The sequence below is a fragment of the Anneissia japonica genome, unplaced genomic scaffold (assembly GCF_011630105.1).
Source record: "Anneissia japonica isolate Jap-2015-1 unplaced genomic scaffold, ASM1163010v1 scaffold287834_len5846547_cov211, whole genome shotgun sequence".
Classification (NCBI taxonomy): Eukaryota; Metazoa; Echinodermata; class Crinoidea; order Comatulida; family Comatulidae; genus Anneissia; species Anneissia japonica.
Genome location: NW_022704992.1, coordinates 663,245 through 691,240, shown reverse-complemented (window position 1 = coordinate 691,240; position 27,996 = coordinate 663,245). Strand labels below are relative to the sequence as shown.

Genomic DNA, 27,996 nt, shown 5'->3' with positions numbered 1-27,996 from the left:
TGCATATAGGCCTAATTTTTATTGTTTGTCGTAATTTATTAGTCATGGATAATATTGTGCTTTTGCAATTCAAGTTGATATTTTAGTGCATTGTTCTGAGCATTTTAGCTATATGCTGTCGCTTTGTGTGCTTTTTATGCCGTAATATAAATATTTACAATGACGTATCGGTAAGTTAACAGTTGTTCATATTAATTTCTAATAATAAAGAGTTAATGATGTTCCAAATGATTTCAAATTGATGAGGTACCGGTACGTCATCAAATTAAAATACTACAATAAGTAGGCCTATATTACGGTACAGTACATGATCAGTGGATGTTTAGTTAAAATAATATAATTCACCAGTGGGCCTACGCCTACATTACTAATTGCTAAAATACCAAGGGAGGATTTAGAGGAGGCCGGGCTGGCCGCGGTCTCCCTTTTTGGAAAGTGTTTTAAAAAAATGGGGGAATTCCCCGGACACCCTAGGGTGGCGTTGTTTCTATCGGTCCCACTTTTTCCCCTTCCCCACCCGCCTCAGTTTTCGGACATCTCTGGATCCGCCCCTGTGTAATATGATCTATATGCCTACTACCAGTTTTGTACATTATTATAATAATTAGCAGCCAACCATTGAAGCATTTTGTAGTTATACCTGCATACGTCAGCCACCTTTGTAACTGTAAAGATAAACATGTCCAAGCTAAACAGTTAGATCGTTTTGTTACAAACGTGATGTAGATTGTGTGTCATCGCCTTGTGGTGGTAATTTAGACGTGACGGGCGCCATCGCGATTCGCGAAACTTCAATAGACAACAAACATTACATCATGCTTATTTTGGGAAAGTCCCAGATACATATATAAGTCCGCTAATGCTACGAAACCCTCTGAAGAAATAAATACAGATTAGTTCATAGGAACGTGCTAAATATTTCAAAAGGTTATGGTATTTTATTAACAGGTTAAAAAAAACCTGAAAACAGTAAACTAACTGAGAAAAATACTATTCAATTCGAGATCTATTTGTTTCTCCTTGTGACGTTTACATAAACAAAGTGATAGAGCCCCCTCAGTGTAAATATTATCGGCCATGATGAAATTATGTAAACTATGGAAATAAGCTGTATTTTTTAAGTCATTTTTTCGTCATCTGTTGGTGTGCACCGAGGTTAACAAATGGTTTGATATCACCAATTTTTATATATAGCTAATGTTTAGATATAAGAATGTCTGAACATTTCGCTGCTGACGTGTGTTTTGAAGGAGAAAGCAACATCATATCATTACCGTACTCAACAAAATGGATCGATTTGGAGGCAATGGTAAGTCTACAATCATAAGAATGTGGTTTAAAATTATATTTTGATTAAAAAAAATAAAAATATGCAGAATTAATATAGCTATTAATAACTTAATGCAATTCGTTGTTTAACTCTTAATTGTATATTTTCAGACATTGATTATATTTCTTTGTCGCGTTAAACTAGGCGCTAGGCCTACCTAGTTGAGCAGGTCAACTCGGCCCCCCCAAGTCAACTCGGCCCCCAACTTACGGTAACTCGGCCCCAAGTCAACTCGGCCCCAAGTCAACTCGGAACCATGTCAACTCGGCCCCAAGTCAATTCGGCCCAAATTAAACTCGGCCCCAAGTAGTCAACCTGGGGCTGTTATTCTTTTTTCATTAACAATAATACAAACAGCATTAATGGCAATAATATTAATAATAATAAAAAAAGCATAACAAAAACTATTGATAATAACGATATGAACATGTATACTGATTTATAGGCATATCAAATACGGTATTATTATGTGTATATACGGTACTAGGAATATTTAAATATACCGGTACTGAAATTCTTCTCCAATTAAGTTTATCTAAAGTCCATATTGTATAGTATTCATTCCTATTATATTTATATATAACATGGTTTAGATTTTACCTATTATATAATGATTTATATACATACATACTGTACATACATATCTATATATATATGTATATACCGTACATTTAAATATATATACTACTTGAGTTGACACGGGGTCGAGTTGACTTGGGGCCGAGTTGACATGGAGCCGAGTTGACTTTGGACCAAGTTGACACGGGGTCGAGTTGACTTGGGGCCGAGTTGACATGGAGCCGAGTTGACTTTGGAGCAAGTTGACACGGGGTCGAGTTGACGAGTTGACTTGGGGCCGAGTTGACTTAAGGCCGAGTTGACTGGGGCCGAGTTTACTCGAATTCCTACCTAGGTACAGTAGGTAGAAGAGCAAGCCAAGCTAATGTCACTGTGACCTCCCTACTGTAAGCCTAGGCCTCCTTCCTGTTCTAGGCCTATTGTAGCCTAGGCCTATCATACTGAATTTGTGTGGTGGTGGTGGTGAATAAACACTAGGCCTTGGTGGTAGACATGGTGGAATATTATATTCAACAATAATTAATCTTAATGTTTTTCAGTAATGTGACCAAAATCTTGATACTACAGATGGGATTTGTATTTTATTGCATTTCAGTGTCATATTGAAAGTTAATATTTAATTTAAAACTGTTAATGAAGGTATGGATTGTGTAATCAATAGAAATTGTATACTGTATTAAAACAAACACGATCGCGTTGTGACTTCGCTGTCAAGAGAAGTACATGTGGTGAGAGGAAAATCCAGATAGATCGTTCTGGGCATGCGCATGGACATGCATGGGCAGTTTTGAAGCAAACAGTTTGTGTGAATCAAGCTAACGATTGTGTTTTTAATTGAAAGTGACATTTCTCAAGGTAAAGATAACGCAAAAATGAACACAAAAAGATCAAGCATGAACTTGGGCTGATAAACCAACATCGTAAGAAAGCATTGTTTTGTGTTTACAAATATTTTCACACTCACTTTTCTTCAAACTAGGATACATGGACAGCATTGTTTATTTTGAATTATTTTATTGACGATATTTTAAAGTGTCACGGAAGACGAATCAAGCGTCACTACCAGCTTGGGAGTGTCACGGTGCACTGTGACGAAGTCCCAAGCATCACGGTACCGTGACGCTTCAAGGGCCTGGGGAGAACACTGATTATGTATGTTGACATTTGTGACCATTTGATTTATTATGCGGTTATCCTGGTGAAATGGACCCATTGACCCTAGATTTTTTTTAAATGATTTTGAATTTTTTTTCAGTGTCAGAAATATGGTTAAATTTAATTTCTTTCTGAAGGAATAATACAATGATTGATACCGATTGAAAGATAATAAAAAAATGCTTCTAAATAACCTATTATTTAGTTTTGTGAAATTATGAAAAAAATTAATAAAATAAATTATTTCCAATTATTGATTTCATATTTATAATATTTGTTGATGAATAGTTTTAAAAATTAATTATTGAATCCTGAGTCAGTAGCCAGAATAAAAACATCTCCACATTAGCACAAATTATTCCTTTACAAAATAAACTAAATTTGAATTTATTGACGAAGAACTTTGGAAGATTAAAATAATATTAAATTTTACATCGCGTTCAGTCACCCATTCCCCACTACGTACTGTGAATAACCTAACCTTACTCGCGAAGTAAAATCCATAATTCATAATTTTCTGCCTAGCCGTCCAAGCTCGTGCGAAAATTGCGTCTTGTATATTTAAAAAATCCAGATGATGTCAAAAAAAATTATGAAAAAATACGAAAAATTACGATGATATAGGACAATTTTGGTTATCAAAATTTTCCTTATTTTCTCATCTGTCTCAAAAACAAAAATGATAAAAATGATTGTATAACTTGTAGGTCTGATGTATCTTCGGTGTATTCAAGAAAAAAACTACTGTAAGTTTAACTTTCAAGAAAAAATACTACTGTAAGTTTAACTTTCAAAACGTGAAATTAACCTGTTTTGCTAGGCACATGCGATAGTTACTGATATGCACTAAATCCCCTCGTGTTGCGGTCACATAGCTTCGCTGTAACAACAACAAAGATTGTGCCGCCCTCGCTCAGGTTCAACTATAATACAAATTTAAGTTGAAATTAGGACTAAATGAAGTTCTAGTTGGAAGTTCAACTAAAGTTTGTTTTAACAGGGAACAGTTAACTGTTCCCTGGTTTTAAGAATACAGGCGTATATATTTGTTGGTATTTACAGCATAGAAATATGAGATTTTAAAAATATCTTTGGTAGATTTTATATTACTGTAGGTCTTCTTTTAACTTTGTATTATTTATCATTAAAAGGGAAAAAACACATTTTGTTGTTGATGTTAATGATAAATAACAAGTGACATGTTAAAAAAAATATTAAATTTATTATTTAATTTTTTATAGAGCATTATATCTTTAGTAGTTTTTATACTAGGTTTTTTTTTAACTTTGTATTCATTGTCATTAAATAAAAAAACAACATTTTGTTGTTGATGGTAATCAATGATAAATAACAAGTGACATATTTTTAATAAATATTAAAATTTATTAATTTTTTATAGAGCATTATATCTTTAGTAGTTTTTATACTAGGTCTTCTTTTAACTTTGTATTCATTGTCATTAAATTAAAAAAAAACACATTTTTGTTGTTGATGGTAATCAATGATAAATAGCAAGTGACATGTTTTTAAAAAATATTAAATTTATTAATTTTCTTTTAGAGCATTATATCTGGTAGTTTTTATACTAGGTCTTCATTTAACATTGTATTCATTATCATTAAAACAAAAACACATTTTGTTGTTGTTGGTAATCAATAATTAATAACAAGTGACATGTTTTTAAAAATTATTTAATTTATTAATACTTATAGAGCAGAGCATTATATCAGTTTAAGTATGTCCCCAGTCAGTGGATACAGAATCAATCATATTCTGACAAACATAGGCAAGTGCCTTTCCCGAGGACACAAAATGGCCATCTTCATTCACAGACTCACAACTAATTGGTTGGAACACCTGTCAAAAAGATTTGGTCTGTGGCCAAAACTGATCCTCTAGACTTCAGCACCATAACTGTACTCCTCAATATTAAATATTTAAAAAAAATATACAATAAATCAAAATTCAGTAGTTATCATTTGTACATTTATTTATTGCAGTTAAAATGCTGTCATGATCTGGAAGACATCAAAGTGAAGTATGTTGACAATGAAGAAGACGAGGTAAGGATTTATTAAAAATAAAATTATGTTATGTTGAAATAATAATTGAGTATCATATAGATTAATGTATGGTTCATATTATTGTGTATTTAAATAGATTTTTTTTGGGGGTGGGGGGAGGTGGGGATTTGTAGGTTTTTTTTAAAGAGTTTTTAAAGAATTTTACATCACAGAATTTAACATAAACAATAATTTGAAAAAAAAAGAAATAATGAATTAATTTTTCCCTTTTTTCAGATTACTATTAGTTGTGAAGGTAAGAAAACACTTTATTTATTAAAATTGATTAAAAAAAAACAAAAACGCTTGCATTTAACCCCAGGGCCATGGGTTAATCCTGGCAAAAATTAGTAAGTGTGGTGTTGTTCACAGGGCCGTTTAACCTGCATGGGGGCAATGTGCAATATGCGCTATATAAATATAACATAGTATTATTATTATTATTATTGTTATTATTATTATAATTATTCCTTGAACTTCCCCCTTTTTTCAATTCATCAGTGAAAATGTGAACATCATGGACTTTCCTTTGATTGGTTGAAAGGAAGGTTACACTTTATAAGAACACATTCACTGTCAATTTTATTAGAAATTGGGATCATTAGTTTGTCAGTGGTATGCCTGTGATTACAGTGTTAAGTGTTGATAGTATCTTTATTGTTGTAGTACTAATACTACGTGGGCCTTACAATACAACTACCCAATTATTATTATTATTATTATTAAAAACACTAATGAGTACCAGTAGCATTATATATATTTAGTTAGTATGAAATAGACCTTGAGAACTGAAGTTCTAATATTAACCTCTGTTCACCAAGTGCCAGCCTGCAATAACATCTTTGTTTTCTTCATCAAGGCTTAAACCAGGAAGTGTTATTTATAATACATGATACAATAATGGTGCTATAATAATGAACAAAGGTCATGGTTACCATAAATAGGACAGTCTGATCATACATTTGATAGATTTAGTATCTTCCATACTAATTTAATTATGGAAGATAGAAATGTGTTGTGATGGTGCCCAAATACGCTGATTATAAGTTTATAAATGTAAAAAATATAATTAGGTAAATATTTTAGTTATACAGATTTTATTCAGAATTATTTGTCAATTTATGAATGAAATATACACATTAGATTATAGAATTTTCCTAGGCTATTTCTAATAGTTTCCAAATGAGGCCTAAATTATAATAACTGACTTGTATTGCAGAGGAATTTCAAGAATCACTTCGAATCTCGCGCCGCTGTGGAGATGTTATCCGCTTGATCGTATTGAGACAAGATAGCTCCGATACCAAACAAAGTAAATGGAATGCAAAGCCTATGATGGAAATCTTTGATGTTGATGATTGTTCTTCAGACGTTGCGATGTCAGTACCTACCACAAAGGAGGTAAGACCTTTTGGTACTTTGTGTGTACTAAAGTTTATTTATGCCAAGGATTTTGATTTGATTTGATTTATTAGGTACTCGACATAACAATTATACAAGAGAAACAAAGACAAAAGAGCACCAGGATTACCCATTAAGCCGACGATAGTCATGCTCATTTTCAATGGGGTCCATGGACCATGGAGTTATAGCTACATGCTATTCTATAACAAATTTAATAGACAAAAATTATAATAATTTGCTAGATTTAATGGTATGGACCAGAAATCCTCACTAAATAGTGGGCTCAACCTAATCAACTACTTGAGTAAGCTGTAAAAATACCGTTTATAAATTCTGTTTGATTGTTGTAGTATGAAATTGTAACTTTGAAGTGAAGACAAACTGGAAACTTTAATATTTTTTGCAAGTGCCTTGTCTCAGAATCATTTAAGTTTTTTTCAAAATTTGGAGTCATAATTTGGTATTAAAGGGACATACTCTGTTAATATTTTTTTTTAAATTTTAGCCGGTTGAATCGGATCCAATAAACCCTCGTGGAGATAAGGCAGGTACAGAATTTCAATCACGATCTTGCCCGGCACCAAAAAACCGCACCTCCAAACCCAAAGGAACGGCTGACTACTATTCCAGGTTGGCAGCGGATATTGGAAAGTACTGGTCCAACCCAGCCCCACCTGGTTCTCAGGATGTCCAAAGCAAGCCAGCTGCAACAAATGGGAAGCTCATTATTGGGAGCAAGAGCGGCAAGCCCATGGAATCATCTGAATGGGAATTGCCAAAACCAACTGTTGTGAAGTTCTATCCCAACACTAATCCTGCTGCTTCAATGGACGATTCCCCAAGCAAAGAGTCAGAGCATGTTAGGAAGGGTGTTGCTTTGCCTGTTCCTAAGCCCAGGAAAGACAAGCAGACAGGATCAAACCAAGGAAATGATGAGACAGTTCCTCTGTGGTTTAGCAATGAAAAATCAAAGGTATGGTAAGCTTTAGGATTATTTTTATATAATTAAAAAGCAATCATAATAAAACTTGTGGCAATAGTAAAGAATCCTATTTGATTAAAGAACCTATTTCTAAAAGTTTAATCAAAACAATCTAGTAGATTTTTGTTTAATTATTCTTGTTAATTATGCAATTTTTTTGGCATTAAAAAGTAGACAACCAGAGATGCAAGAATCTCTCTCTTTGCTCTTTAATATCTTGATTTTAGCATATGATTATATAATGCAGGGGGGGGGGGGGAAAGTGCCATGCGATCGGAGGCATTGACCTTTAACCCGGAGGCATTTTTTTTGCACATCACAAATTAATGCAGAAATATAATATTTTTGCTTGCTCCAAACCACTAAATGTGCTACTGTTTTGCTATAATAGTGTAAAGATAACATTTGGTCCTGGAGAAAGATAATCATCATGGTTGGAGGCACAAACCATTTTTTCCAGGCCTAATATCATTGTTGTTGACAAACTATTACTTCAGCTAAATTCTCCCAAATTAGCAGAGTATTAGCTTATAATTTTGAATTAAGCATTTAAGAAAGAAAATTACATGCTTTGTAAAATTTCACAAAAAAATGACAGTGAAATAAAAGCTTAATTTTACATTAACATTTAAACCTCTTTCACATTGCTCAGCTGAAAGATATTCTTTTCAAATTTAATCCAATATGCATATTAGATACTGAGTAATGAATAATTCATATATTCAAATTAGGTAAATATCTGTGAATAATAAATGTCCCTTGGGTGGCAGCTTTAAACACTCTCATGATACATTTTGTAACAGTAATTATAAAACAAGGATGTAAATGATTTGCATCATACCCAATCAAAGACAGATACCTTAGGGCATTTACATTTTCAATGAGCATTAGGGTGCATTTTGTTGTTTTTATTATTAATGCAGGAATACTCAAATTGTTTAAGTATGTTTGACTGCCTCTCTAATACAGAGCACTTCATTGGAAAATAAACTTAATATGCTGACTCATCGTCACATGATTAAATGATCAAATGAATTCCTTCCCATAATTCAGTGCAAGGAAGTGATTGATACATTAGTCAAGTATTTTGCATTGAATCATTTTGTAATGCACTTTATGGTTTGAAGTAATAAAATGTGAAATAAAATTAACTATATAATCAAATATATAATAAATAAATAAATGAGATAGTAATTGTTATTGTCATGATGGAATAGACAATAACTTGATTTGCGCAAGGTAAACAATTGTGTTGTTACATTAAAAAATTGATTTACTGAATACTGTACATTAAACATTACATTTTTCATCATGTTTTAAGCCTGCTCGCTGGACTCCTTCTATCAAAATAGGAGATGCATTCATTGAGCCTTCGCTGTCCTGTAGAAATCTTGGAGTTGTTATGGACTCTTCCCTTAGTATGTCTAACCTCCCCACTCACCCCCATTTCCTAACTCCTAATCCGACATAAAAGCAATTCAGGTAATTAACATGAGATTCAGAGCAAAAATTGTTTTTGTTAAGGCTGTGGTAGGATTTCGGTCTGTCTCTTATACACATCTAGATTGCCAGCTAAGGATATTTCAAAACTTCAGCGAGTTCAGAATGCAGCTGCCCGTTTGGTCACTTTAAGCCCAATTAGGGATCATATCACTCCTGTGTTAAGGCACCTTCATTGGCTTCCTGTAACATAGAGAATTACTTACAAGATTTTATTATTTGTTTTCAAAGCACTTCATAATTCCTCGCCAATGTTTATTTCATAACTCATTCATCCTTACATTCCTAAGAGGTCTCTGAGATCTAGTTCAGAGTCTCTACTTGCTCATTCCACTCACCCGTCGACAAAGCATTATGGTAGTCGTTCTTTCTCTTGGGCTTCTGTTTTTTTTTTGGACTGCTCTGCCTATTACAATCCGACAGGCAACTTCCATTGACGATTTTAAGGCAGCTTTAAAAACTCACCTTTTTAACTTGTATTTTTTTTATTTTTTTTTTTTTTCTTAATTTTTTTTTTTTTTCCCCGAATTTTATTTTTACTGTTAAGCGCATTGAGGCTTTAGCATAATGCGCTATATAAGCCAAAATTATTATTATTATTATTAAACAATAATGTACAATAAAGGCCTTTGGACCTTTGATGCTATGGAATTTGTAACAATTTATTGACTGATATGATAAGTTGATTCATAATAATGATTTAACAATACATAATATTTTGATATTTGGCTTTCATCTAAAAATAGTAGACAGATTAACATTTCATATGAAAACATACTTAATACATAAAGGTTAAATTTATTTGTGTAAAGGATATAATTGCAGCTATTTTATATATTCTTATTTTTCATTTCATGGGATAGATTACATCAGAGGTTGTGAAAGGTGTTCTGAATGGGCTACAAGGTGCTGTTATTGACACAATCCCAGGCACAAGTCCCCTCAGCAACTCTCCAAGTCATAACCAAGGTAAGTGTACATAGTACCATGTACAGGTGTTGCATGACATTCTTTTAAGACTGATTTAATTCACTTTTGCCAGTCCCTAGCATCTGTCACTCGCTTTTGTTTGTTTTTATATGTTTTAATCTTTGAATTTTATTCATTCCTATATTGAATTAAATAATAAAATAAACATTTGCACAAATAAGTAATTATATATTTATTATTTTTATTTCACATCGGATTGGTACATGATATTATTATATTTATATTATTTTAATTCATATGCACATGTATTTATTATTTTATTTGATAAATTATTTGAATAGATACGAAGGCAAGGTTTGACTTTTTTCATTTCAGTTGTTTATCACCATAGTGGAATAATCTGCGATGGATGCGAGAACCAAATCACTGGAATTCGATACAAATGCGGGTGAGTATAGTAAATTTCATTATACACTCGTGATGAATATTCTCTCTTAATGAACAGTATCATACAGTTGTATAATATACTTTGAACTTTATTGTTATACTGTAAATGTAATTTTGAATGATATTTTATCTTTAAAGGAATTGTGAGGACTATGACCTGTGTGAGACCTGTGAAGCAATGGAAGACATACATGACCCGACCCATGTGTTCTTGAAGCTTAGGCGACCCGTGGTAAGAGCCGGAATGAGATATGATGGGAAGCAAGTGCCTTTGATAAAACACCCTATCTATGGAGAATCACATGAAGAGAGGTAACTCTAATTGTCTTAATGTAAAATGTAGAGTACAGTTTGTCTAACCAGGACCATCAAGAGAGAACATTAAGGAAAAAAATTTGGAATGGACCTTTTCCTTTTATCTTTTACAAAAGTCATAAACCTAAAGTTATGATAACAAGCACATGATTTATCACTCATTTTAGATATTTACATCTGATTTGTAGGTAGTACAAGAACCTCGAAAACATGCCCCATTATTCTTTATTTTGTAAACGTCATCCTGATCTCATTTACTTTATTGCTTTTATTATTTTAATGAAAGGTTGAGGAGAATGGAGCAAAAGGCCGCACACAAAGCAGCAAAAGCAGAATTCAAACGAAAAATGAAGATTAAGAAGATGAAAAGACAAGCTGAAATTTGTGTTGGGCTGTCACCCACAAAGCGTGAGAAAATTGAGCAATTCTCGGAGAAGAAGGCACAAATAATAGTTGAAAAGGCAACATCTGAAACCGATAATGATAGCAAATCTCCCATTTTGTAAGTTTATGAATGTACAAATTCAGTCATTTTGTTCTCAGTATATAAATATAATATATCTATTTGTTTGTTAATGAAGTATAATATTGTTTATGTACTTAATTCTAGATTTAGTCAATAAACATTGTCTTATCTTGTACTTTATCATTGCTTTTTACTATGTAGCTTGTAGCATTTGAGCTAAACATGTTGCTATGAGCTTAGAACTTCATGATAAATTGTATTATGAGTTACTGCACGATATAATTGCTTTCTATAACGTTGCAATGTTTGATTCGATAGTACATTGGATGCTAAATTTGTTGCCGATGCAAACATACCAGATGAGAGTCACCTTCAACCAGGCACTAAATTTATCAAAAACTGGATCATGAAGAACACAGGTGACATCGACTGGGATGAACATACACAGGTAAGTGAATAACAATGTGAATTGTTTAGGATTTTTTCACCCTTAGTTAGTGGTTTGTTTTGGCTGCTGCTGCTGCTGCCGGAAAGGAGTGCGGGGGGGGGGGGTGGTGGAATTTGGGAGTACTCTCCTTGTGCAGTTCCCTTTTTCCATTGAAACTGTAACAGTGGAATTTTCAATGCTTAATGACAATCTTGCCTGTACTCTATTGGTTTTTGGTAGTTTGAACCAAGGATTTGAACCTAGAACCATGGAGTTTTAAGATGAGCACTACAGTTACCAAACCACAGCTCCTTGGTAGTAGTTAGTGTTAGTAAACAAAGGAAAAATAATCTAATTATCAGCATGGTTAACAGATTTTTGAATCAGAAAATATACATAGCTTAGAGATAATTGTTTTCTCTTAAATTTTTTTCGTAACAGCTGCAATATCAGTGGGGTAACATTCCTTTAATATCACTCCCTCTTGTCAACGTTCCTCTGTTAAAAGCCAATGAAGAAGGATGTATCAGTGTTGAGTTTGTTGCTCCAATTTCGCCTGGTGACTATGAAAGTCATTGGCGTTTGACGCATCGTGGCCGCAACCAACAGTTTGGGCATCGAGTGTGGTGCAGAATTGTGGTGGACCAGCGTGAGATTCTTGAAGTGGTTGAACCAGTCATCGTGAAAAAAGATGTACGCGATAGTCTGGTATGTCTTGTGAAATCATTGACATTAATAATGGTATTACAAATTTGTAAAAGTGAATAAAAAGATACATAAATAATATAATTTGATGAATATAATAAATTTAAAATGGCCACATGAGGATGTTTTCAAATTAATTTGCAAACTGCATGTTTGTTAAAATAGAAGGTTGAAACCAGGATAAAAGATTTCCTATGTCTGAAGTGGCGAAATACACACAGCCTAAAACCTGAACAACAAAAGGTATAATTGTTATGTTTAGAATGTGTTTCGTCATTCATTATTTTTAATTCGATCTCTGTGAGCTTTTCCTACAATTTTTCTATTATCTTCTATGGAGCGCTGAGCAGCTTTCCTTGTGATTTACTTTTTGATATATTTTTATATTGTTGTAGAAATATACTAAGTTTTATTTTAAAACACTTTAAAATATTGAAGAATGCAGTTTGGTAGCTTTGTGTCAGTTGATGGTGATTGCAAATTTCCAGTTTTGTCCGTTATCTGTAATTGTTTCCAAAGTGTTTGTGTTTTTACCTATTCTTCACTTTTACCATATATACACCAAGTGACATTAAGGCATTGGCTTCTTAACTAAGCTTGATTACTGCCATCTTGCATTTTCTGATACGTAAAATTGAGTTGACGCTGTTTAAGAGTACAGCATCTTCATCACCCCTTCTGGATTTGTCATTGGTGAATACAAGAGCTTATTGGCAGCTGTATGTTTTGAGCAGTCTTTTGCTTATGACATCCGTAACCAGGGTGTTTTGCTGAACCCCTTAATGAACAGTTTACTACTGTAGTGGTATTATATAACCTTGTTCCGTTAAAGTTACACTTCTGAGTTAAACTTGGTCTATAGGAAAATCCCCCCCCCCCCCTCTGTTCTTATGAACCCGGTTACGGGCCTCATCTACATTACACTCAAGAACGTCTTCCAGTCATCAAGTTCACTAACTATTATTAAGAACTATTTTTTTCATCGAAAATTCAACACATCAAACTGACAGTAAATTGTATTTAAATCATTTACAAAATCTAATTATACACCTGACATCAATTTAATATTTTGTTATAGTTACTTTTGTAAGCTGTTGTTGTTTGCACAATTTGAAATGCTGCTCTGCTATTAGTTTATGGTTTTGCTATTTTCTGATTTTCTGCTTACTACTAAATTAGATGTTTTTAAAGATTGCTTTCCCTTTACTTTGTCCAGTCCTATGAACAGTCTTTTTTCTAATGAACAGTGATTAAAGTCACCCATAATCAGCTTCATTTAACCAGGAAATAAGTTTTCTATCTATTTAACCAGGAACTATCTACTCAATTCATCTTGATAATATGTGATGTACAGTTTCAGGAATTACCTGTGTGTGATATAAATTACAGCTATTAATATCAGGCTGAACTCCCTTGCTAAATATAATGGTCTGGGCACAATTTCAATATGTGTACAGTACAGCTGTTCATCCATCACATTTTAATGTACAATCCCTTACTCCTTTTCTTTTTTTGGTTTTTAGCATTTGTTTCTGCCATATTGATTTCTACCACATGAGCAATTTTTTCAAGAAATGTTATTTATGACTATGGTCATAAACTATAGTGTTGATATTTATTCATGTGAAACTATTCAATGTGACATATGGTTAATAGTGAGCCACAATTGAATGTAATTTGATTAAATTCACTACCTTTTATAGATAATCAACGAATCAAGTAGGGATTGTGACAGTGACCTTGCGGCATCGGCTGTCGCTCAGCTACAGATTAGCCCTCAAGAGACAACTCAAGTAATATCATCTGAAGTTCTCACGGCACAAGACATACTCTCATTTGAGATGTTGAAAATTAGTGACAGAAAGGACACTGCTGATAGGCCAGCCAGCACAGCTACACCAAACAACACACCAATCGGTAAGCTCGATATAGATTTTGGTAATCCTGCACCATAATGTGTGAAACAGTACTTATGGCTTAATGGTCACTAAAAAAGTACATATATTTTAGTAATTATCCATTAGATATGAAAATTGTACATTGTAGGGGAAAATAACATGTACTTGTATAAAGGTGAAGCTAATTCAATATATTTCAAAAAAATGTTTATATACTTCAGGTTTGACCCCATGCATATCTCCTGTTCCTCACATGTACGACCAAGTGTTTACACTACCAGATAACTGCGATGTAGATATTGACAGTGAGTCAAGGACATCATCTGATGAGGGAAAAGTTGTAAAGAAAGAAATAGAAACAAATAAAGAACTAGGTGAAGAGGTCAGTCACGGTAAGTGTTCCATTATTTATTCTTTTTGTATCCTACAGAAATTACACTCACCAATGAACTGTCCCGCTAACTTACAGTCATTTGTAGAGAATCTTGGCTGATAATACGAATATTCCTGGCCTGCCTTTTATATAACTTGTTCTTAATTGGCTAGTTGTTAAGTTTGACTCTGAGGGATTGGAGTTGTTATATTGTAGTGCACTGGAATTTGATTAGCTAGCATGAATTTCAACTATAGGCTAGTGGCTTAAAAAACCAAGTTCACTAACCACAAAGTTACAATTTGCATTGATATTAAAATGTTAAATTATATATGAAGTTTTTTTTTTCTCACCAGTTGATGAAGGTTTTGTTGAAACAAAAATTAAGACAAAAGAAAATGAAGGAGCTGTGGAACAGGATGCTGGTGTTAAAGGTGAGTTATAACGCCACAATTTTTTACGGTGGCGGTAACTTTTAAAATGAACAGATTTTTTTAAAATAAAAAAATAGATCTTTCTGCTTAGTACCTCCCTTTGAATATTGTTGCTAAAGTCCAGTAAACAATAGCGTAAATGTGTGTTTAACATAGTTGCCACCATATAATGTAATGTAATATAATATTATGTAACTAGTGTAATAATATTAATATTACGGTCTTCTGTCATCAATACTTCTCGTCTTCTTGTATTGTTAATACAATAGTTTTCTTATTACTTTGTTACTAATTGATATATAACACAATTAGCACACACTCTTTTCACCAACACCAGTAGAAAGATACGTCTTCAATTTAATTCAGCCAACACAAATATACTTTAACTTCAAATTCTGTCAATAGTAGCTTAAAATGGCTCATAATCCAGATATGGAATACAATACTCCATTACAGTGTGTAAACTTGTGCATTTGTGTGAGAACATTTGTGTTTGTAGGGCTTGTGCATATTCCTGGTCCTCTTCTGATTGGTCAGTTGTTAACTTTGATTGACAATTTGGGAAAGATTCATTATGCTTTTGGGGCTTAGAGAATGGAGCTGTTTTATGTTTTTAGAAATAATATCCAGATTTGCAGAGGAACATCCAACAATACAGACTAAAAGACAAGTCAAGTATAAAGTAATAGAATATAAACTTTATGGAGGCAAAAAGATGAGTTTTAGTACACTTCTTAAATATGGCCAAGGTAGCAGACTGCATGCACATCGGATCTGAATCGAAATTTGGACCGCTTTCCGATATGCTCAACACCAGCTTCCCTATTCTTATGCATGGATCTGATTTTCTGATCAGTTCAGTTAGCTTTCAAAACAGGGAATTAGGATTCGGTGTTAATGTACCTTCACAGGCATCTGCAAGTGTTGGAGTACCAACATGAAAGACTACTTCACAAGATTGGATTTTCATAATGATTTATATGCTTTATTTTGTAATTGATAAAATCGACATTATGATGTTCACAATGTTACGTTCTATTTCAGATGATTGTGATGCTTGTAGCACGTGTTCAGATGATCTTCTGGAGGATTTCATTGTAGTTCCTCTACCAGATTGCTTCAACACTGACATTCCCATCACATCATCTATTGTAATCAGGAGGAATTCCACAGCCTCACAGGTTAGAAACCGTTTGTTTTATTTCCTGTACATAAAGATTATCACTCTGCTTTGTTTCTTAGGAATAGGCTTCTAAAATTTCACTTAAAATTCATCGTTTCATTTAACCCCATTTAAAGCCTAGTAGGTACCAATGTTGCAATATATTGTTAAATGTTTACATCTGGATGCGAGATGTACTTTACAAATTATAATTTTGTTAATATATGTTTATTTTGTTCCCTCTTAGGCTGGGTCACCAATGGTTAGATCCCAAAGTGTATCTGTGTGTACTAATGATAACAGCGAGGTCACAGAGCAACCTGTGGATCATGAGGTCACTGTGAAAGATGTTGACCAGATTTTGTGCACATCCCAGGATATCCAGACAGTGCCCCTAATCCCAATCATCACTACGGCTACACCATTGGTTGAGCCTAGCACAATACAACCAATCGCAAGAGGTGGAGCAGATATCCCTGCCCATCAACATGAAGATGTAGATATTCAAGAAGATGTTGTTGAGGCAACAATTGTAAGTCGTCAGTATTTCAAATAAAATTATATTCTAAGAGGAAAATTTGTGTGTTTAGGAATGAATGTTACAGGAAATGAATTTTGCAGGAATCATACTGTTATTTTCCAGAGTTCCTGATCATCTTGTTATATATTTGTTACTGTGACTGTGATGTAATGTATGCTATATTTATATCTAGTACATAAGAATACGAAGGGCTTGAATTCACAAGAAAATGGGGTTTTTTTCAGATTCCAGAAGTAGTGCAGCACGTTGGAGGGGTAATTCCTGACATTTTGCAAGATGGAGAGGAAACCTTTCACGATGCTCCCGAAACCACTGACAACATGCAGTCTGCAAGTGATGAAGACAGTGAGGCAACAGATGACGATGAAGATAATGAGGACCAGTTGCAACAGGAGGGCAGATCAGCAGTTGGAGAAGCTAGAAGAGATGTTTATGATGAGAATGACCCTATGGACTTGTTAGGGTGCGTTTATATTTTGTTGTATATGTTGCCGTAGATTAAGCTTCTGTACGTTAGTTTGTATTTGTATTAGATCCTATATGAAACATGGAAACAGCTGTGAGAACCTTATGGCTGTTACATCTTCAAGCTTGGTGTACATGTTACAGTCTAATTTTATGAGACCACAGCATGACAATGAATCACATGAAGAATAATTTTTAATGATGTTCAGAGTGCCACTGTCAGTCGGCAGGACGACGTTGCTTCAGGCAAGCGCTTACACTTCAGCATGTTGACCCAATGAATAGGGGTAAACTATCGCTCTGTAACTGAAAGGAAAAGTGCTAAATAGACATAGGAAAAACCACATGATTTGTTGACCAAAGGATGGCCAATGCAACATGCACCTGGCATTGAACTTGCAAATCAGAAGAACATTAAGTGATTGAATGGTGCTAAAGATTAACATTAAGTAATTGAATGTGGTTAAAGATTAACATTAAGTGATTGAATGTGGTTAAAGATTAACATTAAGCGATTGAATATGGTTAAAGATTACATTATGTGATTGAATATGGTCAAAGATTAACATGTCAAAATCTTATTTTTATTGTGTAAGGTACAATTTATTTCATGCTAATCAGTGGAGTGTGTTATTTCCTCTTTACCATGGATCAGTGCAATCACATTTTCAATCTATTGGTTCTAAATATATTTAATATATAAATTATTAACTTACCTGTACCTTAAGTTTTTTATATACCAATGCAACATAATACATGAATTCTTTACTTCTCTAGATGCTTTACTAGTTTCTATCATTTGCTTTTACAGTGTTGCTACCGTGCATGCAGCCACTATTGCGAGTACCATCGCCAAACAGGTCTATGATGGCGCTGCTAGCTCTGTCCAAGCGTTGTTTGGATCTCGGCAACAGGTTTGTGAAAGTTTAATTTTCATTATTTAGATTTGCTACATAACAGCCCTACATCATCATTACTCATTTTTTGTGAGGGCTTCAGGAATTTGATGATAGTGGGGTCCAAAAGGTATGACATGAGGGTCCGACTAAGTGATGACTTAAGAGTAGATTTAGTCTCAGTTAAGAGAACAAATCATGGTATTTACAGGATTCGAACCTAGAACCCTGAGGTTTGAAAGCAGGCACTCAATCATCAAGCTCCACATATAGGTTATGTATCATTTGAAATATATAATGGAGTATCTAATAACATGTCTTGGAATTTCTTTACAGTACGAAGAGCCAGCTCGTAGTTTTCCCCGTGATCAGGTGCACTTTACGTCCGCAATGAATCAACTCATAGAAATGGGGTTCGCCAATCGGGATCTGAACAGTCGTTTGCTGACAAAATTCAACGATAATATCCACTTGGTAGTGCAAGAACTTCTTTACGAAGAAAACAATTGGTCCAATACCAGGCACTAGAAAATACAGTGCTAGATTAATTTTCTTTATTTTCCTACTTCAATACATCATTACTACTATATAATATTAAATGGTTAACTCCTATAAAGTACAAATGTTTATACTTTATTATTTTTAAATATTATTAACTCATTAAGAAGTATTTATTGTGTACTGTATCTTCTAGTAATCAGCACATCAGTAGATAATTACCATTGAAATTACTGTATCGTTCCAATAAATATTAGATCATGGTGATATGAATCTTCAAGTATATTTTAATTTCACACATAATATATACCATAATTTAAATATACTAACTAATGTATTTCTTTCAACAAATCTGCAATTTAACTTATCAATAGTGAAGACTGATAAAGTTCCAAAATCTACTGTTTAGTGGTACTCTGCCATTGGGTCAGATGTGGTGATTGTATTGTGATCATAGGATAGTAATTATGAATGAATTATTGTCAAAAGGTTGAAATATACCCTTTAGAAATTTGCAATGCTTACCATATACAATGTAAGTGCATACTTTAATTTCAATACATATTTGATGCCAAGTTCAGATTCGATCATGATGTAATACACTGGGGTATGCCTTCAATTCAGTTTATGTTATGTGAGTTAAAAGTGAATGTCGGTAGTGATGGTATTTTGTAATATCCATGCATGTATATTCTGGATATACATCTCAGGATGTTGATTAACAATGATAGAATACTGTAAGTGTACAACACTCAACTTTTACTTTTTTTATCATGATAATTTTTATTTAATGAAAATAGTAACATTGACTCTGTGAATTTCTTCTGATTCTTATTGGGCTTGGCACCATTATGATGATGAATATAATGATGATGGTGGTGGTGGTGATGGTAATAATAATGAAGAAAGATGATTAAGAAAAACTTCAGTAAACTTTTATGAATTTTGTTTACGTGTTTTATGATATGTTTTCTAATGCTCTAAAGTTAAAATGGAAGAATTTAAAAATATACCTAAAATGTTAGGTTGCTAAATTGTGTTCACAAATATATATTATTATATTATTAGTTGTTATATTTGTTTTAGGATGTCAAAAAATCAAATCTTGTCTTTAAGATAATAACAGAGTTGTTTATATTACATTGATATACTCTCTACTAGCCTTTTATATAGGTTTTATTATGAGCCCTCTGTATAAATACAGTCATATTGCCTACAAGTGAATTATATGCATGTAGGCCTATACATATATTTGTCACCCTTTTCGGTATTTCTTAAGTATTTTAATTGAAATATATTGTAATTATGTGTGGCTTTACTAGTCTATTATACCTTACTCTAGTGCACTGCGCTATGGTGTGATATTTACTTAGATTCTATGTGTACCCTATCGTGCTGCAGTCACAGTGATACTTCCAGTGTATATGATACTTTTCACTGTCATCTAAGCTGCTAGCCAATTAAAAAATCTGCATGTGACTTGCATCAAATACCTTTAAAGTAGAATTTTAATCCCTTTGTTGGCTTAATCTTATTTTATTACAATTTTATTAGATAATGATAATAATGCGACATTTATATAGTGCATTGCAATAAAATGCCTCTATGCGCTTTACATCACTACCCTTGGTAAGACCATTTATCATGAATCAATGTAAATAGACGGACGGTTTAAATAGTAACTGTGTATGTAATTACCAGCAGGTAATACTTGAATATCAATATCGTTTCATATCGCTTTCTGATAGAATTATAAAAGTGCCAGTAGTTACTCAGTGTTGTTATGTATGGTTGATGTGCGATAAAAGTTCATAGAATTGTGATGCAAATGAATGCTGATGTTTTACCAAATACAGTATAGAAATTGTTGTAATGAGAGAAGTATATTAATGGTGTGAAAGGTAGCTATTGCAATCAAAACATTATGAAAGGTTTCAATGTTGAGTTGGATGTTGATGGAATGTATTATTGTGCGTGGCGGTATACAGCGGTGTTTGTGAAACACATTTTTATTCATTGCCTACTTATGACTGACATTAGACTGGAGTATATTGTATATATTTTATAATATTCCTTGCACTGTGTTCACATAATAGTGGAAAGTGAGCCACATTTATTTACCTATCTTTATAGTATAGTAACTGTTGTGGTTCCTCAATTCTAGTGCTTTCATTGTTAAAATTATTAGATTTTACAGTGAAAACATGAAACTGTGCAGTGTGTCAGTTGCATGATACCAAATGTCGTTTGCTTCTTGTTGTTGATGGGTGGTAGATTACAAATACATTTTGAAAAAGTTATATTTTTTTCCTGTAAATAATGAAAAAAAAATTCTGTTGCTGAGCCAGATGCTTAAATATATGGTGTTGTGATGTTGCGCTGATGCGATTTAAAAATGAGGATAGATTTCTTTCCTGTGAAATATGAGGGATTATACTGAAGCAATGTTATGTGAGTTCCTATTCCAGACGAATTCAGTCAGCAAAGAATATTTTTCCCTGTGAATATTTAAGCATGCATAAGTATTTAATTGATTATTAATTGTTAATTAAGGGCTTGAGGTGTTTGGAATGGTTTGAATGTTATAAAATAAGATGTGTTCCAAGTTTAGAATGCAGTATTTAGCATGACAAGAATAAGATGACTGAAAGATAGTCAGAGTGAAAGTGTAAAATGGAGATTTCTAAATAAAGGAAGTAAGTGCTAATGGATATAAAGTCTGTTTTCTTTATGTTTGATTTCATAAAGTAGAATTTACATACTGTATAGATATGATGGTCTATAGTGTATATATTATTTATTAATACATACTGTACTCTATAATTTTATTATACATTTGACATGCTACAAAATATTGACAAGAATGACATGGGGAGAAATCTCAACACATGTGGTCATTGCTAAACCCCAGGTCACGATGTAAATATTGGGAAAATTTAGAGAGGGGCACATAGGAAACCTTCTCCCTCCTCGGTTTTGCCACCGCCATCTTTTATTTTTTAACAAACAGATACAAGATGGCATACTAAACGTTACAATTTTTGTAAAAATTATATCAAACACGAATCATACCATTATTGGATACTGTACTTATTTATGTGTAAAATTATACTACATCTAGTCCTATATGAAATTGGGGCACCCACATTAAAAAAATTCTGGTATACAGTTAAACTTGCCCAAGTCGAATAATTTCTTAGTCGATCTAATTTTACATGCCAAATTGTTGTGTTTTCCCATTAATTAATCTGTAAGTCAAATTTTATCTAAAGTTGAACAGTATTTCAATGGCATTTTGGATTCAACTTAGGCAAGTTCAACTGTATATGTATTTTGCACATGTGCAGGAACAACAGATTTTGGTGTTAATACATACATTGCAATCAAAATTTATTTAATATAAAGTAGAAATTATGTTGCTCAAAATCAAATCTTCATGTTCATCATGGACTTCATTTGCCAAATCATCTATGAACACAAACTGACAGTATGAAAACACCCACAATCACAGGTTATGAAGAAAGTACCGGTACAATGAATTAGCTACCATGTACCATAATTTATATGATAGCCTCATTAATTATACATATCAGCCTACTAACTGTACTATAACAATTTTTTTTTCAGAGAACGTGTCCAAGGAGTTATATAGCAATGTCATTGTTATGCATCAAAATTTTAACGTTTGATTATCATTCCTGAGAAATTTATACTGCAACATTATCAGGGAGTTGTACCCGAAAAAACAAAACGCTACTACTAGTACTACTACCGTAAAAACAATACAGTATTAGCAAATCTGTGGAATAATATTACTACAGTGAGTCTGTGACTACAAGTACCCAGGCTGCATGTATGTTTTAATGCGGCTAAATAATTGGGCTCAAATAATGTGATTAGCGCGGCAGGTGTACGCTCTCATTTCCGACGAAAACAGAAAACCAACCACCACCACCGGTCAGCGAATCAAGATGGCAGCGACCATAAAGCAAGTGCCTTTAAGTTGCAGTGGTCACACACGACCTGTTGTCCATCTTGCATTCAGTAAGATCACTCCATATGGTTACTTTCTAATCAGTGCCTCAAAAGGTAAACGTTTCGGATACTCATTCATATCTTGTAATTGATAGTTTTACGATTAGTTTTAGGCCCAACCCCAAGACGTTCGGTTCAACCCAAAGAAGAGGAAGAAGGCCGCCTCCTTGGCTGCGGTTCGTGCTTCCTTCCATTACTGGTTGTGGGTTATTTTCTTTCTCCATGGTGTAACTTGTTACTTGCATATTGGCCTAGGCCTAGCTAGATAGAGCTGACCATCTAAATGAAGTAATACTTTCATGGAAAGTATTTTTTTATGCTTATTTAGACTACATTTTTTAGATAAATTATATTCCCACATAAATGTTTTGTCTGTAAATTTGATTTATTAAAAATAAATAAGCAAACATAAGAAATAGGCTAAGTTTGTCAAATATTCTATCAAAATATGGCACTCTATGTATTTGTGATATATTAAATGCTTGTGGTACAGCACGTAGATAGTTCTGAAAAGAACTATAGTGTTGTTGAGAATGTCTCGACGTTTCGATTGAGTTCATGCTTCAATTGTCATAAATAAGGAAAATATTTATAGGCCTACAGAATTGTTCTGATTATTTAAATTCTTTACGCAAATCTTACAGTAGGCGCTGATTGGTGGAGCTTGCTTGACCAAACCTTAACCTGAATTAGCTTGCTATCTTACGTACAGCATGAGTCTCTGCGGCTCTCTCATACCTTCTTGATCACACTACAAAAACCACCAAGCTAAGCAAATCTCTCATGTCTACCCACATTGCATTGTAACTGTAAAACTACAAAATAATATCGCGCGTTACACAGCTTTTGGTTGAGGACTGGTGATGTTTTATGTTGAAATCATTTACCCACATTTTATTACAAACATTGGTAAACTCTAGATAATATGAGTGCATTTTAAGGATGGAAAAGTGGGTTAATAAAGGTGGCTGGAAGGCCATGGAATTAGCTTTAGACTGGGTGGAAAACTTCAAGGCTGGGTGGCCCCGCCCATCTTTGCCCACTATAACTACATCCCAGAGTAAGGACCATATGGACATACTATCATGTTTACTTGCTGTGTTGTCTACTTAAGCTTTTTTGACAGTCTGTAGATTTTTCAATCGATGGGCATTCTCTCCCCTTTATGATCAGTGGGCTTTAATTTGACCTAACTTTACAAGTGATAATAGTGAGTGAGTGGGGAGTTATGTGACCCTACATATTATATGAGGTGATGATCAGTAGGCTTACTTAACTCTATCTTAAATTGAATTAAGTACTTGATACCAGCTCTAAAGCTGTACACACGCTGCATAGGCGGACGGTGCGGTGAATTCATCTCTGCTCTGTGTGAGCCTTGTCGATGGTAGTCTGAGTGAATTGTTATTAAAAACTGTCTATCGCACACGCCTGCTTGTTGGGTTTCCATGGAATTGTTTTAGCCCACGACCATCGACATACTGCCTACCCAGTTTAAAGAAAGGGTGTCAAGGACTACTGCTGTACATATAAGTAAGTTTATACGGTACAACATATTACATACCCTGTAGATGGCAAGCCAATGTTGCGTCAAGGTGACACAGGCGACTGGATTGGGACCTTTGAAGGCCACAAAGGAGCTGTTTGGAGTGCAACCCTAAACGCTGAGGCAACAAGAGCTGCCACTGGTGCTGGTGACTTCTCTGCGTAAGTACAACTATATACCATGTTGATTTCCACAACATGATACCTTACAAATTAAAATAATGTTATTTTAATATGTTGAATTTAATATGTTGAACTGTGAAAGTGTATTAAATTATTTAATATTCAGTAACTTCATTGGTACTTGAGCCAGCTACCTTAACAAAAAGTAATCTAATCATTTAACTGCATTCAGCAGTGGAAAAAAAAATATATAAATATTTTGGAGTGTCAGCATGATAATTTAATAATAATAAATGCTTGCGGTAAACCATGTGAATATACATGTGGTGTACCGCAAGCATTTATTATTATTGTTCTTTGCCATGCAAACCTTCAAACAATATTATTTACACAGAACTTCTAATTTGTCTAATCGGTGTAAAGTAATTAGTTTAATATTTGACAACCATTTTTTGTTGGACATACTATAGCATTCAGTGATGTGCTTTGATTTGGAATGTTTAATGATCAGTATAATTCTTGTTCTTGTAATTGATAAAAAAATTTAATTTTCTTTTCAGGAAAGTTTGGGATTCTGTTGGTGGTTCAGAACTGCATAACTTTTCTCATAAGCATATTGTCAAGGCAGTTGACTTTTCAAGGGTAAAATAAATTCTTCACTTTTAATTTTTTTTTTTTAAATAAATAAAATTGATTATAAAATTAGACATCTTTTAACTAATGTCAAATGAACAACAATATATTGTTTGATATTTATATAGAGGATTAATTTATACAGTATAAAACGTCTACTTTTAATGGGCCTCACTGGATAATGATTTAGTTCAATTTTTGGATGTCCCTGTCTGATGTTTGATCTAATTGTTGAACTATTGTTAAAATTTATGTAAATGTATTAAGACAAATGAAAATTAAGCATTATGAACCAGATTTTGTGTTAAAATTTTTTTTAAATCTTCTATTTTTTAATGTTGCAGTGTGTACATATCAGGTACTTCTCAGACTATATTTAGGATTTAAAATATTCTGATATATTCCTTTTATTTATTAAAGTAAACGATGATAGCTTAACTCTGAATGTTTCTAAAATACATAATCTCACCCGCAGGATACTAGGTTATTACTTACTGGTAGCAATGAAAAGCTACTAAGAATCTTCGACTTGAGTCAACCAGAGTCAGATCCTGAAATATTGGCAGGGCATGAGGGCAGTATTCGTCATGCTCTCTGGTGTGCAGACAATAAACGTATTATTACTGCCGGAGAAGACAAGACTGTAAGGTAACCTGCCATTTTCTTTCTCCGTAATTTTATCCGCTAATTCTATTATGGTAAGGAAAAGTTAGGGTAACACATAACTGGCAGCATCATCATGCTTAATTGTATGTGGTCATTGTCCATGTTTATTATAGAAGCCATAGAAGGGCACATAGTAAGTTAATTTTCACATCATTTACCTACATTTAAGTGAGTATTCCGTATAATTTATAAGTCATTTGTAAAATAATTATACAGAAATTGTAACATAAATAAACAGAAATAATAACTCAGCTTTATCAAATTTTATAAATTAGTATTATTGTTTACTATATTTAATAATAATAACATTTTCTACAATAATTTAAAATGATGTAACAAATGCAGTAATACAGTTGATATTACTGTAGGTATTTCTAACTTGTTTTTGAAATTTTCTACAATTTTTAGAGTATGGGATGTTAGCAATAAATGTGTGATCAACAAGATAGATTTTGAAAGTTCATCACTCAGCCTGGAACTGTCTCAGGATGATTCTATCCTTGTGGTCACTCACAAGAACACCATCAGTTTTTACAACACAGAGAAGTAAGAATTTTCATTGTCAGGCTTTATTAAATCATTATTAAAAAAAAAACACATGTTAATTTATGATTTTAGATTTGTTGAAAACCTTATTATCACCCCTTTAAACATAAATTATTAATTGTAGGTGTAGATTTACATACTATGTTAAACTATATTAAACTTAAAATCATTAATTAAATTGGTTCTCCCAGAAGTTGACATTTTTTATACTCCTTTTTTGTATTTACCATAAAACATTAAGAGGAAATGTACAATACATCCTATATAAGTGCAAACTTATTATTATAATTACTTTTTGTTTTCATTTAAACATGTAGCTTTACAAAAATAAAGGAATTGACAGTTCCAGCTCAGGTTTATTCTGCATCGCTGCATCCAGACAAGACCTGTGTAGTGGCTGGTGGAGAGGACTTCAAGCTCTACAAGCTGGACTACGATACCGGTGCCGAATTAGGTAAATACACCTTCATTAAATACTACCCTCTAAATATTAAACTTATGTTAAAATATTGAGTCTTGTCAAAGTATGTAATAGTTGTATTTAGTTTTGATAACTGTATCTGCATACTGAATGTGCATTTTTTCTTTGTTATAGAAAGCTACAAGGGTCACTTTGGTCCTGTGCATTGTGTGCGTTACAGCCCTGATGGCGAGCTGTATGCCAGTGGGTCTGAGGATGGAACCCTTCGTCTTTGGCAGAATACTGTCGGCAAGACCTATGGTTTATGGAGATGCATTGAAGATAACAACACCAGTGACCCAAGTGTAGCCTTATCCTCCACCCCACCTTCAGTGAAGGCAGAAGCCTGAAGACAGAAAAGCTTAAGCCTACAGCTAGATGGGTAGCTGGATAAGGTTGTCTAAATGCTAGGCCTTCATCGAGGGAATTGTTTTTGTTGTTTTATTTCAAGAGATACAAAATTACAAAACATTATAGTACCGCTTCGCAATATTTGAGACGATAAATGCCTGGCATTTTTTATGTTGATATCATTTATCCTATAATGAACACATAAACAAACTTGCAGTTATTATGCCCACTCCAATTTTGCATTCAATAGTCATCAATAATTGCATTAATAAGTACACATAAATGGAAAAACAATTTATTGTAGATTTTAGTTGGTACAAGGAAGAGGTTTTAAAAACCATCTAAAGTTATTGTTATTAATGTTATATTTTGCGTACATCAATTCTAGTATAAGATGCTAGAAAAATTTTTTTTAATTAAAAAAAATTATACAGAAGTACCCCAATCAATTTTATACATTATGATAATTTACTTCTATTATTTTAATTTTGTAAATCATCCACCTAAATTTGTCAAAATATTTATGGTAGACAGAAGTACCCAAATTGGTATGTTTGTTTCGCCATTGATTTTATACATTATAATAATTATTTAATTTTATTATTTTTGTAAGTCCTACACCTAAACTTGTCAACAAAATAGGTATGTTAGAAATAAACAAAATACATGATATTAAATACTGTATAACAATTAATCTGTCATTTAATTGTGTACTATATGTACGTTGAAAAATATGTCTCATTGATTTGAAAAAAAAAATTAAGGGAATACATCTGCATGTGCTTACAGCTCAGTTGCTAAAGAAACTGAATAGTAATTGAAGGTTCATATCCTGATGGGGACAATGTTTATATTAAAACTATAAACATGAATTTAATTGTAAATATGGAAAGTCAAATTGATTGTATGAGAATTAACAGAATATGATCAATAGAAGGCTAATAAATATTAGAAAATTGAGTTTAATTATTTAAGCTAAAATTCAGTGACTATATTTTTCATAAAAAATAGAATCATTACTTGTTGAAGATTAAAAAGGTAATTTATTGCATGTTTCAAGAAAAACA

At 33.1% G+C, this 27,996-nt stretch overlaps 2 protein-coding genes across 2 annotated transcripts; both read left to right on the top strand.

The window, feature by feature from the left end:
* The first annotated feature begins 929 nt into the window (after window positions 1–929).
* Window positions 930–21,281, top strand: LOC117105015 (next to BRCA1 gene 1 protein-like). The gene is made up of 19 exons (XM_033245999.1): window positions 930–1,309; window positions 5,065–5,127; window positions 5,365–5,383; window positions 6,347–6,528; window positions 7,037–7,504; window positions 9,877–9,982; window positions 10,319–10,391; window positions 10,529–10,702; window positions 10,992–11,207; window positions 11,490–11,619; window positions 12,040–12,306; window positions 14,007–14,220; window positions 14,423–14,593; window positions 14,931–15,008; window positions 16,053–16,189; window positions 16,418–16,702; window positions 16,936–17,174; window positions 17,988–18,090; window positions 18,409–21,281. Exons 1-19 carry the CDS (start codon window positions 1,214–1,216, stop codon window positions 18,598–18,600), a joined length of 3,213 nt encoding a protein of 1,070 aa, XP_033101890.1. The 5' UTR covers window positions 930–1,213; the 3' UTR covers window positions 18,601–21,281.
* A 1,212-nt stretch (window positions 21,282–22,493) lies between these two features.
* LOC117105012 (serine-threonine kinase receptor-associated protein-like) lies at window positions 22,494–27,688 on the top strand. The gene is made up of 7 exons (XM_033245993.1): window positions 22,494–22,659; window positions 24,177–24,312; window positions 24,834–24,915; window positions 25,382–25,554; window positions 25,981–26,118; window positions 26,436–26,572; window positions 26,714–27,688. The coding sequence occupies exons 1-7, from the start codon at window positions 22,542–22,544 to the stop codon at window positions 26,926–26,928; spliced, it is 999 nt and encodes a 332-aa protein (XP_033101884.1). The 5' UTR covers window positions 22,494–22,541; the 3' UTR covers window positions 26,929–27,688.
* Window positions 27,689–27,996: the final 308 nt, after the last annotated feature.

Excerpts from the sequence above, each read along its gene's own strand:
- LOC117105012 (XM_033245993.1), top strand. The coding sequence starts at position 22,542 with ATGGCAGCGACCATAAAGCAAGTGCCTTTAAGTTGCAGTGGTCACACA. Across the intron at positions 24,313-24,833 it reads GGTGCTGGTGACTTCTCTGC|GAAAGTTTGGGATTCTGTTG; the intron begins GTAAGTACAACT and ends TTTTCTTTTCAG. Across the intron at positions 26,573-26,713 it reads CGATACCGGTGCCGAATTAG|AAAGCTACAAGGGTCACTTT; the intron begins GTAAATACACCT and ends TCTTTGTTATAG.
- LOC117105015 (XM_033245999.1), top strand. The coding sequence starts at position 1,214 with ATGTCTGAACATTTCGCTGCTGACGTGTGTTTTGAAGGAGAAAGCAAC. Across the intron at positions 6,529-7,036 it reads CAGTACCTACCACAAAGGAG|CCGGTTGAATCGGATCCAAT; the intron begins GTAAGACCTTTT and ends TTTAAATTTTAG. Across the intron at positions 10,703-10,991 it reads GGAGAATCACATGAAGAGAG|GTTGAGGAGAATGGAGCAAA; the intron begins GTAACTCTAATT and ends TTTTAATGAAAG.